The 17171-nt window shown below is 42.4% G+C and overlaps 1 protein-coding gene across 1 annotated transcript in view; it reads left to right on the top strand.

The window, feature by feature from the left end:
• Nucleotides 1-17171, top strand: part of TTC28 (tetratricopeptide repeat domain 28) — a 614295-nt gene that overhangs the window by 513605 nt on the left and 83519 nt on the right. Inside the window, 1 exon segment of the mRNA XM_032394986.1 lies at nucleotides 1265-1430. Coding sequence (XP_032250877.1) covers nucleotides 1265-1430 — 166 coding nt within the window.

The raw sequence follows: 17171 nt of genomic DNA, 5'->3' as shown, positions 1-17171 counted from the left end.
GATCTTATAATTGGGAATCTTGAAGAATGGGCTTCTTGAATATCTGTAAGCCAATTTCAAAAAGTTCAACTGCCAGGGAGAATTGACAAGATTTTCTTGATTGTGTTTCTGTCCCTTTGATTTAAAAAAAAAAAAAAATGATGGCTGGATGACAACTCTCAGATGCCTCTTGGGTTTTGAGCACTCGCACCTGTACATTTGGTGGCTTGGCATTATTTTTTATAATCTTTTCCCCTTAATTCCTTGTTTTTTATGGGCTTTCCATAAAGAACATTCTTATCTCTGACCTTTTTATGCTGAAGGTTTTAGTTGTGATGTTCATGGTGACTTGGTGAGTGTCAGCTGCAGTGGAATGAATCCCTGTGTATACCCCGCCCCCCAGAGGGGCCTGATGCCTAGGAGGACATGGCTGATGATGGAGGTATCAAGCTCTTTCTCTCTGTCATTGTTATGTTTTGGGGACATGATTTGACAGGTGGTATGTCCAAATCCCTGTAATAATGAGCCATGTATAATGAGGCTCCCATTGTTTCTCTTTCCCGTCCTCTTTGCTCTTAATGAGACTCTGAAGCTTTCACTGGGGCTCTAATCCAATCAGAGAGGACCAGCCTTTTCCAGGGCTGACACACCTCATTACCATTTGAGAATATGTCCTATGTTTATTGCCAGAAAACCACTATGGATTGCTTCAGTTTCATACAGCCATAATTTTTTGCTCCTTTAATCCATTAATGATGGTTGGCCAGTTAGTCTTATTTAAAAATGGTTTGAAATATTTTTATCTGGTCTTTGTATGACGATGTATTTATTTTTGACTAGCTTTTGTGAAATAAAAGGTCTTTGAGTAACACAGTTTCTACTTGGCTAGTTATATTTTTGTTCAGGATTTCAGTTTCTGGGGAGAATCTACCTTGGCATGCTCATGCACCATTCGGGAAAGAAAACTTTCCCTAGTTGGTGCTTCTGAGAAGCATCTGTTTGGAAATACATATGAAGTAGTCATCATTCCATGAGCTTCTGAATATAGTGTCAAGAGCAGAAGCCTTATCTTGCATTCCCTGGTTTCAAGCACCAAACCTGAAGATGAAAGCTGTAGAAATGGGTACTGACCAAATTCTGGAAAGCCCTCTCGAGACCTCGGATTTCAGGATTTCTTCACACAGTTTGGGTGGCATGCTTGCCCAAGAGTGCTATCCCCTGTCTCCAGCCCTCCCTCCCGCAGCCCCGGTCTTGCATAAGGTTGGCTCTGCCTGTCTGGTTTCAGGAATTCTGAAGTTTCACGAACACTACCTGGGTGATAACGCGGCAGAAAACTCCAGTGACTTCCAGGCCAGCGGCAGCACAGCTCTTCCAACAGCCACCAGCTCAGCCCTCGAGCAGCACATCGCCAGTGTGCGAGAGGCCCTGGGGGTGGAGTCTTACTACTCAAGGCAAGTAGTACACCGTTCCCAGTTCCATCTTCAGATACAATCTCTGTATCTGAAGGGGTGTTGGGTTTTTTCTCTCTTTCTTTTGTAAACATCCTATTTGAGCTAAATGGAAGAAATCTATGGAATTTGCACTTTTGTGTGAAGTCTGTTCACAGTTGCTGCAGGAGAAACAAATATGTGTCCCTGGAGGGCAGACCCCTTCATGGGCTGTCTTTATTCTTTTTGGTAATTTCCTTTCAGATAGGGAAAGTTCTCCTCAGAGATGCGCGTTTTCTAAGGAGGGTTTGTTTGTAGGATGTTTAAACCTACACATGACTTTGAATTTAACATACCAGCTAATTAAAACTGAGGTGATTTTTGGGTTATAAACCGATTAATAATGAGTTTGTTTGTACTACAGCTGAAGCCTGTTTGAGAGAGTAATTTAACACTAGTGACAGGATCTGTGCGTTGTGGGGCTGAGGTGAAGGAAGTTGACCTCCCAGCATTGAGAATAGAGAAGGGAAGTGCTTTTTGCAAAGATTGTAAAAGTTATATGCTTATGGGAACATTTTATCATGATTGACTATTTTACATACAGAAAATAATTTCCACAAGCACCCTGCTGCTGGGGAAAATGGAAAGAAGAGAGGGCCATAGAACTGGGTGGTAGCCAGATTTTCAGGCATCTCAGCCCTCCATCCTGTGCTTAGTAAGTGTCAAGAAGACCTGTGTGTCGGAGAATCTTGTGTTAGCTGGTGTCAGGTCCCAGGGACATCTGCTTGTCTCTTGAATGATTTCATTTGCAATCATGGAAATCCTAAGACGTCACCGTAATTCTTTGGAGATGCTTATCCCAGACTCCCGAGTGTGTGTTGGTCAGTGCCAGCAGCTGGGTTGATCTTTAGGGTGCTTATGAAGTTGGGGACAAGTTCTTAGATGAACTTGGATAATGTAATGTCAAGAGTGGAAGGTGCTGTCAGGTCTTCTAGCTGAACTCCTTTATTTAACAGAAGCCAGCGCGGAATAAGACTGCTGACAGCCAAGTTCGTGTCAGAGCTAGGATCACAACAATAGAGATCTCACCCAGACTCCCAGGCCACTGCTTGTTCTGTTTTTAATTATCAAAATTAATATCATATTTGAGAAAATAGCCGAAGCATGTAAGGATGTCGTCTCCAGCTTCTGTGTGTATGAAGTATGAGCAGGCTTCAGCCACATGCACACATCGTTGTCTTATTTCTTCTATGACTGCAGTGCATCCTGGAGCATCCCTTTCCTTAACCCTGGGTAGCAGTGTGCTGATTACAGGGGCTTGACGGTGTTGTAACCCCAAGAACTTGGAAATATGGCTATTCCCTGAAATGTAATTACAGGTCACCATAAAAGTCTGCTTCAGCAACAGAATGGCACTGCAGCCAGTCGGATTCCACTGTAACCTGACCAGAGTTATTGCGTATCCAAAGTGAGTGTTAATGGGGCGCCTAGGTGGCTCCATTGTTAAATGTCTGCCTTCGGCTCAGGTCATGATCTCAGGGTCCTGGGATCGAGCCCTGCTCGGCAGGGAGTCTGCTTCTCCCTTTCCCTCTGCTGCTCCCCCTGTTTGTGCTCTTTCTCTCTCTCTGTCAAATAAATAAATTTTTTAAAAATTATTAAAAAAAAAAAACGAAAACAACAAAGTGAGTGTTAAAAGGATGGTTGGCCAGCAGTAGAAACACAAAATGAGGGAGAGCGAGGAGGGCAGATTTGGCCGTGCTCGTTTCTGACACTGTCAAAGGGAAAGAGAATCTTGGCTAAGGGACTCGGAGTCCCATTGAAAGGCTGTTCCCACAGTAGATCTGCAGTCTTCATGCTCTTGTCCTTCCCCCCTTCCCTCCCTTCCACAAATATTGGAACACCTGCTATGTACTATGTACACTAGAGATCAAGAGTAAGGTGGTGAATAAGGCAGACATGGCTTCTGTTCCCAGGGACCTGAAAGATCGGAAACAACAGAGCACATAAAACCTTTTAATTAAAATTGCCGTTGTGCTTAAAGGAAAATGCAAGGTGGATAAAAATGTGTAAGTGAGGGTGGGGGATATTACAGGGGCTTTACGGTGTGGTGAAGGGGAGGAGATATTTGAGCTGAGCTCCGAAGGATTTTCAAGTTTGTAAGACCACCAGTCCAGAGCTTTCTCTGAGATGAGATCATGAAGGGACGCAGGCGTGCAAGGCCGCCCATTTGAAACCCCTGCACGTGCACGCAGAGGTGGTTTCTGTACGCCACCTCAGTTACAGCACTCTGGTGGCCACACCTAGGTCATCTCCGTCCAAACCAACCCTGATAGGCCTCAGCCTGCGTGAAAATATAGATTTTACTTGATCCCAATTTTCATGGACCTAGATTAAGATTCATCATAAGAAGGAAGGGGACTACCCTTTGACTCTTCCCAGTGCCTGCCCCCACCCCCCATCAGGCACTATGTTTAACTCCAAACACTTGTGCCTACGCAGCTATTTTATATGATACCGGAGCTTGAGTGATTTTGCTTCCAGGTGACTTTTGAATAGAAAACAAATGACTTTTGGGTTATAGTTCAGCTCTTCATCAATGGTAGGGAGAGAAGAGAGACTGTAACTAGCTTAATTTGCCACATTAATCTTTTCCTCTCTGCTCTATACAGAAAGCTAGCAAGTTAGGATGAGTCCTTAGGGAGCTATCTCTAGGATGTTGGGTGGCTTGATGCTTAGCATGACTTTGTTGGGCTGCCCTTGGTAGCTTCGATACTCAGTTCAGACTGCCAGAAATAAGGTCTTTTCTGCTGCTTTGGACTAGTCTTATTAGAAATTTGTTCTTATTCTTTATTTAAACTCAAAATTGAACACTTCAATGGCATGGTTTGAATTTACTAGAATGGAGTTTTGTGAGACTGTGGTTTCTGCCTCATAGTTTCATGAAAACTGTATGAAAATTTCAATGACAGGTAAATTATTTTTCATCTATAAAACTTTAAAATATTTTTAAAGCCATAATGCTTATTAATAGTAAAGATGCAGTGAATGAGCAGTCTCATACAGTAGGGATATAAAAAAACAATTTATATATAAAAATAATTTGTCAGTAGTATCAAAAATCCTTAAATGTTCATGCCCTTTTACCTCCAAATTCTCATTTTGGAAATGGAGTAAGGAGGTATTCATAGGAATATTTATAATAAGTCTATATATTACAAAAAATTTTATTTATTTATTTATTTGAGAGAGAGCAAGTGGGGAGGGAGGTGCAGAGGGAGAGGGAGAGAGAATCTTAAGCAGGCTCCATACTTAGCTTGGAGCCCTATGGGGGGCTCGACCTCATGACCCTGAGATCATGACCTGAGCTGAAATCAAGAGTCGACGCTTAACCGACTGAGACACCCCGGTGCCCCACTATAGAAAATTTGAAAAACCTAAATGTCCACAATAATTGAATGTCAAATTATTTTATATCTATCCAATATAATATTACATTGTAATTAAAATTATGTTTAACAGAGAATTTTTCATCATATAGCCAAATGTTTATTACAAAATATTAAGTGAAAAAAATAGGATATAGAATTATTACATATAGTATAGTTTAAAATATACAAAATATGGGTAGTATGAAAAATAAGACAAAAAATCCTTACAAGGAAATAGGCTATAGTGTTAGTGGTAATTATAGGTGGATGGTGGAATTACACATGCTTGGTATTTTATTCTTTCTACCATTCCTTATTTTCAGTTTTTTCACAATGGACATATAGTACTTTTTAAATTAGAAATAAAGCCATGAATAAACAACTCTATCATGCAAAGGGAAAAAAAGAACCTTTCTGTAATTAGTTTACAGAGAATAAAATCCAAGTTTTGGAGCTTGGCACAATGATCTAGCTCTAGGAAGGCATTCTGGGTTTATTTTCCATCTTGTCTCTTGGTGAACACCATGCTCCAGCTACCATACCTTCTTCTCTTTTCTCTAAATGTACCCTGTGCTGCCTTCTCGTCTACTCTAGCTCAGGCATCTCTAACCTCTGAATCTGTAGGTGCAGCTGCCCACCAAATATCTCTGCATGGGAATCTTCTAGGAATCTCTAGTCTAAAATATCTAAATCCCAACTCTTGAGTTTCCCCATTTCCCTCCTCAATCAGTCATTGTAATATACCCTACATTAACAGAATGAAGAACAAAAACCACATGATGATCTCAATAGATGCAGAAAAGACATTTGACAAAATTTAACACCTTTTTGTGATAAAACAACAACAGCAACAACAACACTCAGCAAACTAGGAAAAGAAGGAAATTACCTCAACATAATAAAGGCCATGTATGAAAAGCTTGCAACTAATAATCAGACTCAGTGGTGAAAACTGAAAGCTTTCCCTCTAAGATCAGGAACAAGGCAAGGGTACCCTCTCTTGTCACTTCTATTCAGCATAGTACTGGAAGTCCTAACCACAGCAATTAGGCAAGAAAAAAAAAAAGTCCTCCAAATTGCACAGGAAGAAGTAAAATTATGTCTGTTCACAGGTGAGATGATATTATATGTAGAAAACCCTAAAGATTACACCCAAACCCTGTTAGAACTAATAAACAAATTTAGCAGAGTTGTAGGATACAAAATCAATACTCAAAAATCAGTTGTATATCTGTATACTAACAATGAATAATTCAAGAAGGAAATTAAGAAAACAATCCCATTTATAATAGCATCAAAAAGAATGAAATACTTAAGAATAAGTTTAACTCAGGAGGTGAAAGACTTGTATACTGAAAATTGCAAAATATTGCTGGAAGAAATTAAAGAAGACAAATAAATGGAATGACATCCCATGTTCATGGATTGGAAGAACTAATATTGTTAAAATGTCCACACTACCCAAAGCAATCTATAGATTCAATGTAATCCCTATCAAAATTCTGGTGGTATTTTTTACAGAAATAGGAAAAAAAATCCTAAATTCATATGGAATCTCAAAGGATCCCAAAAAGCTGGAGCAATTATGAGGAATCAAAACAAAGCCAAAGGCCACACACTTCCTAATTTCAAAACATCACAATGCTACAGTCATCAGAACAGTGAGGTACGGGCATAAAGACAGAGACACACAGGCTAATGGAATAAAATAGCCCAGAAATAAACCCTGACATGTAGGTCAAATAATCTTTGACAGGAGTGCCAGGGCTACATACTGGGGGAAAGGATAGTCTCTTTAACAAATGGTGCTGGGAAAACTGGATATCCACATGCCAAAGAATGAAATTGGACCCTTGTCTTACACCATATATAAAAGTTAACTCGAGATTAAAAAAAAAAAGTTAACTCGAAATGAATTAAAAACCCAAACATAAGACCTGAAAGTATAAAACTCCTAGGAAAAGCTTCATGGCATTGGATTTGGCAAGGATTTCCTGAATATGACACCAGAAGCCCAGGTAACAAAAGCAAAATTATGCAAGTGCGACTACATCACATTTAGACTTCTGCAAGGCAAGGGAAACAGTCAACAGAGTAAAAAGTCAACCTATAGAATAGGAGAAAATATTTTCAGACCATATATCTGATAAGGGGCTAATATTTAGAATATGTAAAGAACTCCTAGAACCTAACAACAACAACAACAAATAATCTGGTTCGAAAATGGTCAAAGGACTTGAACAGACATTCTCCAGAGAAGATACAGATGGCCAACAGGCACCAGAGAAGATGCTCAACATCACTAACCATCAGGGAAATGCAACTCAAAACCACAAGGAGATGGATATCCCCTCACACTGGTTAAGATGGCCACTATCAAAAAGACAGGACATAACAAGTGTTGGCAAAGATATGAAGCAGTCAGAACCCTTGTGTTCTGTTGGTGGGAATGTAAAATGTGGCAGCTACTATAGAAAACAGTATGGAGGTATGTTTTTTACCACAAGAAGAAAAGGTATAAAAAATACATTTGAATCCGCCCACTCTGTCTCCACCACCACAAGCACAGTGCGGGTCCTCATCGTCTGTTCCCTGAACCACGGTCGCCACCTCGTGTCTCGGCCTTGCAGTCCCCTTCCCTCAGAGTGACCTTTCACAGATGTATGTGGGACCATGCTTCCTGTTCTCCCCATCGCAAAGCACCCTAAACTCATCACAAAGCATCCCCCTCAAAGGTTCTGATGTTTCGTAGATTTCACGGTCCTCATGGCAGGTGATCTCCCCTCTCCCTGTTGAATGGCACCTCTGGCCCTTCGGCTTGACATGTGCCTGTCTGCCCCCGAGCCTCCTCTCACCACTAAGGCTATTCCAAGGACTGTCCCACCCTAAAGTTTAGCTTGTGCCCTTCTTTCTCTCTGTAAAGTTCTGCCCACTGCCGTTGGGATGACTGGTTCAATCTCATCCTTCGAACTCCTGCTTCCATGGTAACTCCTCAGAAAGGTCTTTCAGGAGCTTCATTGTTGGTTTTGTTCACCTCTGCTTACCCAGTGCCTGGGGCGGTCCTGCAACGTAGTCTATGCTTAATAAATGTTTAAGTGAGCAACTGGCTAACTCTCTGAGTGCATTAAGTACTTCTCCCTGCTGCCCAGAATTGCCCTACTTTTCCTACAGATATTCTAATCACCCATGAGAGCCCTGTTCAAATCCCACACCGTTTCCCTGAGGACCACGCAGAGACCCTAAGTCCATATCAGTTTTTGCTCCCCCTCTGAGGTGCCTAATAATAGTACTTACTCCGTTCTTCCTCATTTCATAGTCGCTTGACTTGTGTGCCTTCCCAGGCAGATGGCGATACCGTGGGAAGCAGGTGCTGTGTCCTCTCTGAATGCTCAGTGCCTGGCCCGCAGTGAGATGTCCATAAATTTGAATTTCAGTCGCCAGAAGATGTGCTGTGAGCACACTCTCTGTTCATGCTGGGCCGATTTACTGACTGTCTTTTTCTAGTGGATGTAAAATATACTGTGCCCCTAGAAATTGAGTCTCTGTGCCTTGGGGAGCACATTCATTCAATTACCCACAGCCTGGCTATGGTGTCCTTGTTATTCTGCAGACTGTTTTTGCTTTCCTTAATGGCATCTTGCTGCTGAAAGGAAGTGCAGTGCTACAAAGGAGTTTCTGAAAATGGATTTAAAATAAAAGAACTGCTTTTATTAAGTGTTTAATAAGAACTTCCAGTCCCTTCTTCCTCCCAGATCAAAAGAGGCGTAGATTAAAACCACTGTATAGAACATGAACCTCCCATAAGGGAGACATTATGAATTTCAAAACACATCTTCAGTTTTTAATTCTGATATTTAGCTAGAATCTTGCTGTTTCCTGGGCACCTGGGACAATGCAGGGACACTTTGGCAATGCTAAGCTGACCGGTGAGGACACTAGTAGTTCTGGAAGGAGTGCTCCCAAGAGATTTTAAATAAATTGCAATCATAGGCTGCCCTTATAATAGGGGAAATATTCCTTCATTGTAATGAATATTAAACCTTGATAAATTACAGCTGTTATTTTTGTTTCTTTCGATGCTTTTCTATATTTCTAATTTTTTTTACAGCAGGTTATTTTTTAGTCCAGTGCATTTTCTGATTTCACGGATTAATTTAGGTTGTACCAATGTGTAAATGCTGATGACTTCAGTTAATTCTAGACTGATCACAAACGGTGACTGTTACATCTGACAGTGCCAAGTGCTCAAGATGTGGGCCCATGAGATACCTCATATGTGGCTGGTGAGAGAGTAAATGGGCACAACCACATCAGAAGACAGGTTAGCATTACCTTCTAAAGCTGAATAATCACTTAGTCTTTGACTCAGGTCTATACCATAGGTGTACTATGCAAGAGAGGCTCTTGTACATGAGCAAGAATTTTCAGAATTGCACTGTAAACAATAGCAAAATGCTGGAAACTCACATGCCATCAGTGAGAGAGTGGATGAGTAATAGTCCCAAAATGGAATCTTAAGCCACAAAGAGATGAGCCACCGGGAACCCAAAGATGTGGCTAAATCTTGGAAATATAATCAGTGAATAAAAGCAGATCCTCAAATATTACCTATGGCATGAAGTCCTTTTAATAGAGTTAAAACAACTAAAATAAAAATATGGTTTTAGGAATATAGCTAGATGCAATAAAATTTGTACAGAAAGGACAGGCAGGGGACGATGGCTATGGGATTTGGGATGGGACTTTCCTCGGGCTGGGGAGGCAGGGATTGGGCTCCATGGGAGGTAACAAACGATAAGATGTATGTTATTCTCTGGCTTTTGTTTTGGTTAGTGGTTTTGTGAGCACTCATTAAATTATTAAAAAATTACTAAGTAAATCAATGAAAGCAGGCCATGCATGGATCAATGATGAAAGGGTGTCAGGAACCGAAGATTATGATTAATCCAATTCCAAAGAGATTCCCCCACCCTCCAACAAGAAAAAATAAGGCAGGGTTTCTTAAACAAATTACAAAAGCAAGATTGTCTAGGACAAATTTAATCCATGTAAATGGACAATTGATAGATTGCTTTAAATTATTTGTATCTGTTCTTTTAAGAAGTACCCACGCACTGTCATTGTCATATTGTTGGCTTATTTTAAGTTACAGCTGACATTTGAAAGTTTTAAATTATCTTTATAATATTTTCTAATTCTGGCTTTTTGCTAATCAAGGCTGACCTCCCAATCAATCCAAACTAGTAAGTTTTTATTTTACAAATCAAATATTTTTTTCTTACCCCAAATCATTTCCAGAATTATGTGGAGTAAAAGTGGATATTATAATTGGGGGGCATTTATTTGTTTCTTGAAACAAAGAGTTTCCCATTTCATTATAAATTAGGGTAGGTTCCCATTTTGAAAATATTTTATGTGTGTGTAGTCAATCTGGGCCAGAGCTGGTTCTGAGCCTGGAGATATATGCATGAATAATAGCTGGAATTCTTGGCCTTACAGTAGCTCACAGTGTGAAACATGCAACAAATGTGTAAATTATTAATCCACCATGTGCAAAATGTTATGATAAAGGTCTAAACAAAGAAGGCTGTGCCTCGCTCTGCCTACTTGGAGGTAAGGCGGTGGTTCAAGAGGCCTCCAGGGAGGTGACATTTGAGCTGGGCCCTGGAGAGTGAGGGGAGAAAAGTCACTGTGAGCAGAGGAATTCCTCCCCAGGCGAGGGTGTAGAGGAAGGAAAGGCCACGGCGTCCAGATAATGAATGATGGCTGCAAGAGAAGATCCATCTGTCCTCTGCTGTAGAATTGTCCTCTGTGTCACAGCCACTCAGCTACTCTCTCCTGGGTTTCACCTCTTTCTTGCAAGATCTGAAGGTGGGCTCCCTTTCTGATGGGGTGGGTTTGCCTGTCTGGGTCTCTTATGTCCTTTCTTCTTGGGACATGGCTGGATTCCAAGAGGCAGGCTTTATCTATGAGGTGACTCACTCAGGCTCAGCTATCCATGTTTGAGAAGAAGATGATGCCAGGTTAGGGATTACATCACTGAAGAGACATAGCTGCAGAAGTGAGTGGAACGCACTGGAGACTCTGGTCTTATGCCCCTGATTCCGATTTAGATTCCTTCCAAAAGGCTGAGTACAAAATAAATTCAGAAAGTTGCATTCGGTAAGCTTCTTAGGGTATCAGCAGCTTAGCAAGAAGGATAAGTGTGGTTGGTCTTCTTGTCTGACTTCTGAAGTAGCTAAATTGAATCCCCTTTTGTAGGTCTCATGAACTCTTAAAAAGCAGCATTCTTGAAATTGCTGAGTTTCCCCTTATACACGGGAGGGGTAATCTGGTGAATGGTAGAATCCGCCTAAAGACAAAAAGCAGACAGCAGTGATGCGGGGAAAAGGGTCCTGTGCCTGTCGTTCAGCCTGTGTGGGGCCTGGAACTATGAACAGCCTGGATTTCCCTGGGTTTCCCTGACATTGCTGTTCCCGGGCCCCAGAGCACCGGCCTGTTTGGTAGATGCCATGAAGACTTGGCAGGAGCACTATTAAACACCAGACATTTCTCCTTTTATCTCTTGTCTCCGGTCCTTTGTTCCTGGTCCCAAAGCTTGGAATGGCATCCCTGCTAGAAGAAGGGCCAGAGGGAGAAGGAGCGGGGCGAATGTATTGACCAATCCAGACCTTCAGCGCTTCCCTCTCAGTGTCCCATCAACTGTTGGCGGGCTGTTGCCATGATCAATTTCATAAAAATTCTTTGAACTAATCAAATCTCAATATCCCTGACTTTGTATACTCTGCCCTTTGCCCCGGTGAAATTCCCTGACCTTTTCTTTCTGATTGATTCTGTGCAGCTTTATCTAACAATCGATATTTAAGACATTTAATATATAACTCTTGACTTACCTTGCTTTGGGAAAATGACCCCAGTATAGCCACCAAGTTCCTCTTTGAACCGGCTAAAATAGGCATTGTTTTTCATCCCATTTGTCCTTTTATGATTTGAGCACGGTGGTTAAGGAGGCACTGGAGGGGTGCCATTCTTAAAAGAGCCCGTTTCACCTTGTCAGACCCACAGCTCACACTGTACAAGTCAGGTTTTCCTCCAATAGTGTCACGAACACCTCAAGATTTCAGAGACTTGTAACCACAGACATGTATTTCTTGCTCTGGGGCTACCGATCAGCTGGGGTGGTTCTGCGTAGGCTCCTGTTGGGCTTAGGTCCCTGTGTCTCATCTTTCTGTGACCAGTGGTGACCAGACAAGACTCTCCTCATAGCAGAAATCAGGATAGCAAAGGACCGAGAAAAACAGACACTTTTAAAGCCCTGCTCACCTCTTGTCCACTCATGTTCGGTTGGCTAAAGCCAGTCACGCATCAAGCCAAACATCAGTGGGGCAGGGAGTCCCATGGAGTGAATATGATCTGAACAGTAACACAGCCTCCCTCTGCCCCTCACCCATGGAGACCTGGAGAGAGAGAGAAGGATGGTCCTTGCTCAGGCCTCAGGCTTCTGTTCTCTTCAGTGTCTGATGGTTGACCATATTTCTGCTTGTATCTCTCTCTCCTCAACATAGCACATACCCAGGTGGGGGAGGCTTTGCACGCACCCCTTCGTCTCCTTCCGTGGCTTCCCATCTTCCCCTCACTTACCCTTGGTTACTTTACTTTCCCTTGGAAACATAATCTTCCTTGAGGACACATGTCTACGTCCCTGGCCCCGTGTCTCCTTTGGTTTCGAGGCTTGATCGTCCCCCTGGAATTCACCTCTAGCTCAGCACATGCACCATCAGACCTTTGCTCAGGAAGCTGCCCAGGCTGGCACACTGTTACTCCCAGTTTTTCCCATTTACTTTAAAGCCTCCATCTTTCCTCCCCAAGTTCCTTAGTTTTGAGGCCTTTGAATCATTTGTCCTTAAATTTCCCTTTCCTGTATTGCTGTTTATTTAATCAATCACTAAACTCAGTGTGATCCTACTCTCTACCCCTTTTTCTCCCCTCCTCTGGGCCAGGCTCTTAACCACAACATGCCCCCATGACCAGCCTGGCCTTCCTGCCCCCTTCTCCACCCTGCAGTGCTTCTGCCCTCTGCGCCTGAGGACTTTTCTCAAAGTTCCGCTGTCATCCAAGCATTTCCACATACATCATAGCCCACAGAGAATGGCGGTGGCCGAGGAGTTCCTGCCGATGACGCTGGTGCTCAGGCTCCGTTGTCCCATACAGCCTTTCCCCCTCCATCTCCTGGTGTCAACTCTCTGTTCAAATAGGGACCACTTCTTTCCCCAGCCACCTCCAACCATGCATGTCCCCATGAGTGTGCATTTGCTTTCTGCTTCTGCCAGTGTGGGATCCCCTGGGGTTCTTTCCCCCCAGGGCATTGCTTTTCCTGCAGGCAGGAAGGGCTTACACAGGTGGGGAGAAGCTAAAATGCAGGGACAGAGGATGCTGCTGTGGAGCTGACCGTCCCCCCATGCCTCACCCCTTTTTCTACCTCCCATCCAGGATTTTGAAAAGTCTGGGCACACAGTGCATAGAACCCTGAAGTATCCTTGTTGGTTAACTGGAATTAAATTGTATAAATTAGCTCAGTCCCAACAAGGGAGGGGGGGGTTGTCGCTGAACGCCATGTGGTCACATCTTATCTCTACATTACTAGCCCTTAGCAGTGTCTAGTACCTAAGAGGCCCTCCATGAGTATTCACTGGATGAGAGGGGGACTGGAAGAGGAAAAGAACACACTGTGGGGGGAACCTCCAAACTGGGTGGACACCTTCTCCTGACACACGGTCAATAGAGCAGCATGACTGTAGCAAAGCATGACCCAAGTGATCGCGTGTGTTTCAGTCATTGCTCTGGCCTTTTCTTCCCACTCCCACCCCTGTGCAGCACCATGAAAGCAGGCGTCATCCTGGACACTCAAAGAGGTGGACTTCCCCAGATCTGGTAGTTAATGCAGACCTTGAACTAACATCCACGTTACAAAACTTGACCCGTAGGCCAGCACATGAAACTCTTCTGATTCACAGTAACACATTAAACTCGTTAAGGCTTCAAAAGTAATGAGATGTTCTTTCCTGGCTTTTGATAGACTTATGCTAATGCAGTGAGGAGTCAGTGCTAATAAGCCGGGAGAGGCAGAATTGATTTAAGGATCTGTCACTTCCAAAAACATACTGTCTGATGGAGACAAAGTTATCATTGCAAACTTGTCTTTTTCTTTATTCTTGTGCATGCTGCTCATCTCACTGCTAATTAGAAACATTGGGAGAGAACACTTCATTTTTCTGGCAGCCCTCACAAAAGCTTTCTGCTTTTAGGAAGGACTGAGTACCTTCCCGTCACAGGACTTGGCTCATAGCTGTCTGACATTCATTCCCCTCCCTTGCCTCAACGTGCGGGCCTCCCACAAGCATGTTGCTGATGGCGGGGGTAGGGGGCTTCAGTCCATTTTCTGTGTCCTCACCTTCAATGTCACAGATGGATCAAGCCACAGTGGACGCTTCCACTTAAAGCCAGAAGTTGGATTGACCTATCCTGTCCATGAAAGGGCATAGCCATGGGATAATGTTCAGATCTTCCTGGAAGTTCACATATACATCTATTAATTAGACCTGGTGAGGTTGAAACTGTATGCATCACATATTGATTATCACATCAAGGTTGGAGACAGCCTTTCTTGTGAAGATGGAGTAGGAAGACTGAGGGATAATGACACCGATTTCCTTACTGTAGCCATCCCCGGCAAACCACCTCTCCTTCTGGACTTGTTTCTTCGTGATGCTTTGGGTGCCACAGTCCTGTCGACAACTTAGGAGATCTCTTTTGGGTTGTTGTCAAGTCTGGGTAGCTCTACTGCTCTGGGCTTCACTGCTTCCTTCTTGCTTGCCCCAATCACAGCGTTATTTATTGCATGAGGTTCATTTTCTAACGTCTTTCCCTCCCTACTGGACTCGAGAGCCATTGAGGGTGGGGATTGGGTCTGTCCACTTTACCGTCAGGACACTACCTGGAATGTCACTGACCCTCAGGGAAATTAGTCATTGAATGACTAAAGAGATGGGCCCACCTTTCCTTTTTTCCATATAAACATGGTCTCTTCATAATTACATGAAAGCTAAAACTGGGAACGTTTCTGATCAATGCTATGTATGAGAAAAACCATTTCCAAAGAAGGACACAGAAGGAGCAAACAGGGCTAACAGCAGAGTGAAGAGAAAAAGAACAAGAGGAGTGTGCGTATGTACAAACTTTCTTTCAATCAAGCATAAACTAATGTTTTACTGTATTTTTCTTCTTGTCTGCTTCCTCCTACTTTGGCTCAGTGTTGAGTGTTAAGCCCCAGAGATAAAAACTCGGCATAGTTTATAATGGGTAAGGGCTTTGGATTACAGCGTTTTTGAATGTTGGAAATGGCTAAATTTAAAAGAGATAGAGAATTGTAGTTGGAAGAAAGTTACAAGGAGGAAAAAAGCTGTTTGTCTAACTTGTCTTTGAAAATGAGTCAAACGGGCAAGAGAGTCCAGATTCTGTACAATATGAGTCATTTCGGTTTCCCATGGTAGATAGGATTTTTCAGTAGATGGATACAACTTTGATTTCACCTTACACTATTAAATATTATTGCTAAACCAAGGTGTAGAACATGCCTTGGTGGGTGCTCTGTAATGCCAAGTGAATGCTCTTTTAATTCCGACTCCCTATTAGGACCTCTCAGGTTGCAAAGAAGAGGGAAACGGCCTCTGTTGGCCATTTTCCATGTGTCAGACACAGGTGTACGAACTCATAGATGTTTTTAATATCCTCTGAGGCTGTGATTGTGGTCCCCATTGTACATATCAGGAAGCTGAAACTCAGAGCCTTTTAATGAATTGTCAAGGGTTCTCACAGCTAGTTAAATGCTAGAAACAGAATTCAAGGGTGGGGTTTAGAAAGGGCTTGTCAAAAACAATGAGTGCCAACACGCCTCCTGGGGCTCTAGAATTATATCTTCAAATGATTTTGTTCAGAAAATGTCTCATTCACTCTTTTACAGACTTTTGCTGTCCCTTGGGAGATTTGGGTAGACTTTTCTTCTCCCCTCTGGAAACCTCCACTGAGTCTCTAATACTGGGCATTCTCCAATCTCACTGGCCTTAGCAGTAAGATGGAAGCAAAAAAAAATTTGGAAAATAAACAAGATGAAAAAGTAGAAAAAGATTCTGTCACAGTGCTGTCAAACACATCATTTAAATAATCTCACTATGGTGAATTTGAGAGCAAGGAGAATGGTTTCTCATTGAGAAATAAAAATCCTTTGACTTGGAGAATATTTTCAAAAAATAAATCCTTCATTACCCTAGATATTTCTTGAAATGAAAATAGTCCATATCAAGACATATCATGAAAGAAATAATTCAATAGTCCTTGAGAAGTTACGTATTTTCTGTTCAAACATTAAAGTAATCGTTTAATCTTACATACAATTCCCTGAACTCTTCCTAAATAATTGCCTTGGTGATTTTAGCTCAACCTTGAAATAGACTTGGATCTGTTGTATATTTGACTTTATTTGAAAGAGAAAAGCGAGTTTAAAGAACTAGAGACTTCAGAGGTTTAAGCCCTTTACCTGTGGGGACTAGAAGAGAGGAAGGAAGCAAACGTGTGGGAGCTCAGGATGGAGTGAGGTATCAGCTCAAACAGTAACAATGCCACCTGTTATGTACATGGTACTTTAGAGAACGTCTACCAGGCATCCTCATATATAGTGCCTGAGTTTACCTTCCCAGTAGCCCTTTGAGATGGGTAGGGTGACTCTTAGGACTCCTCCTTTCGAGAGAAGGACATTGAACCTCAAAGACTGATTTGTCCAAGGTCACACAGCTAAAGAATAAAGTCAGAACTTGAACCCAGGCCTCCAGCCTCCGTTCTCCTGCTCTTTCCGTCAAGCCGTTTGTCTCTCTCAAGAGGCAAGTATTTATTGTGGGTAAGCTCTCGCTAGATTTGCCAAGACTCATGCAAAATCTTTGACTGTAATGGAGCTTTTCCTATGTTTGAGACGTGTGAGTGTTGCCTGGGGTTTGTAACAGTATTTATAGAAATGGAATTTGAGCTGTGATAATGAAGTTCTGAATTGTTTTCTGCGTAACACTAAGCTTTAAGAGGAGCTCAGTTTAAGTCAATGACATATGAGTAAACTGGTCTACTTGTACATAGCTTGGGCATGTGGGTTCCGAGATAAATCTGAAGCTGCTTAAATCAAAGTGGAAGAGGAAAAAAAAGATAGAAAAGAAGAAGTAAATAAGGTGTCACTTAGTGTGATGCAGCTCTGTTTGCAAGAACAGCTGTGAAGTGTTTGGAATGAAGATAGTGT

The sequence above is a fragment of the Phoca vitulina genome, unplaced genomic scaffold, assembly GCF_004348235.1.
Source record: "Phoca vitulina isolate PV1807 unplaced genomic scaffold, GSC_HSeal_1.0 scaffold82, whole genome shotgun sequence".
NCBI lineage: Eukaryota > Metazoa > Chordata > Mammalia > Carnivora > Phocidae > Phoca > Phoca vitulina.
Note: the sequence above shows the minus strand (reverse complement) of the source record. Positions and strands in the feature narration are given on the sequence as shown.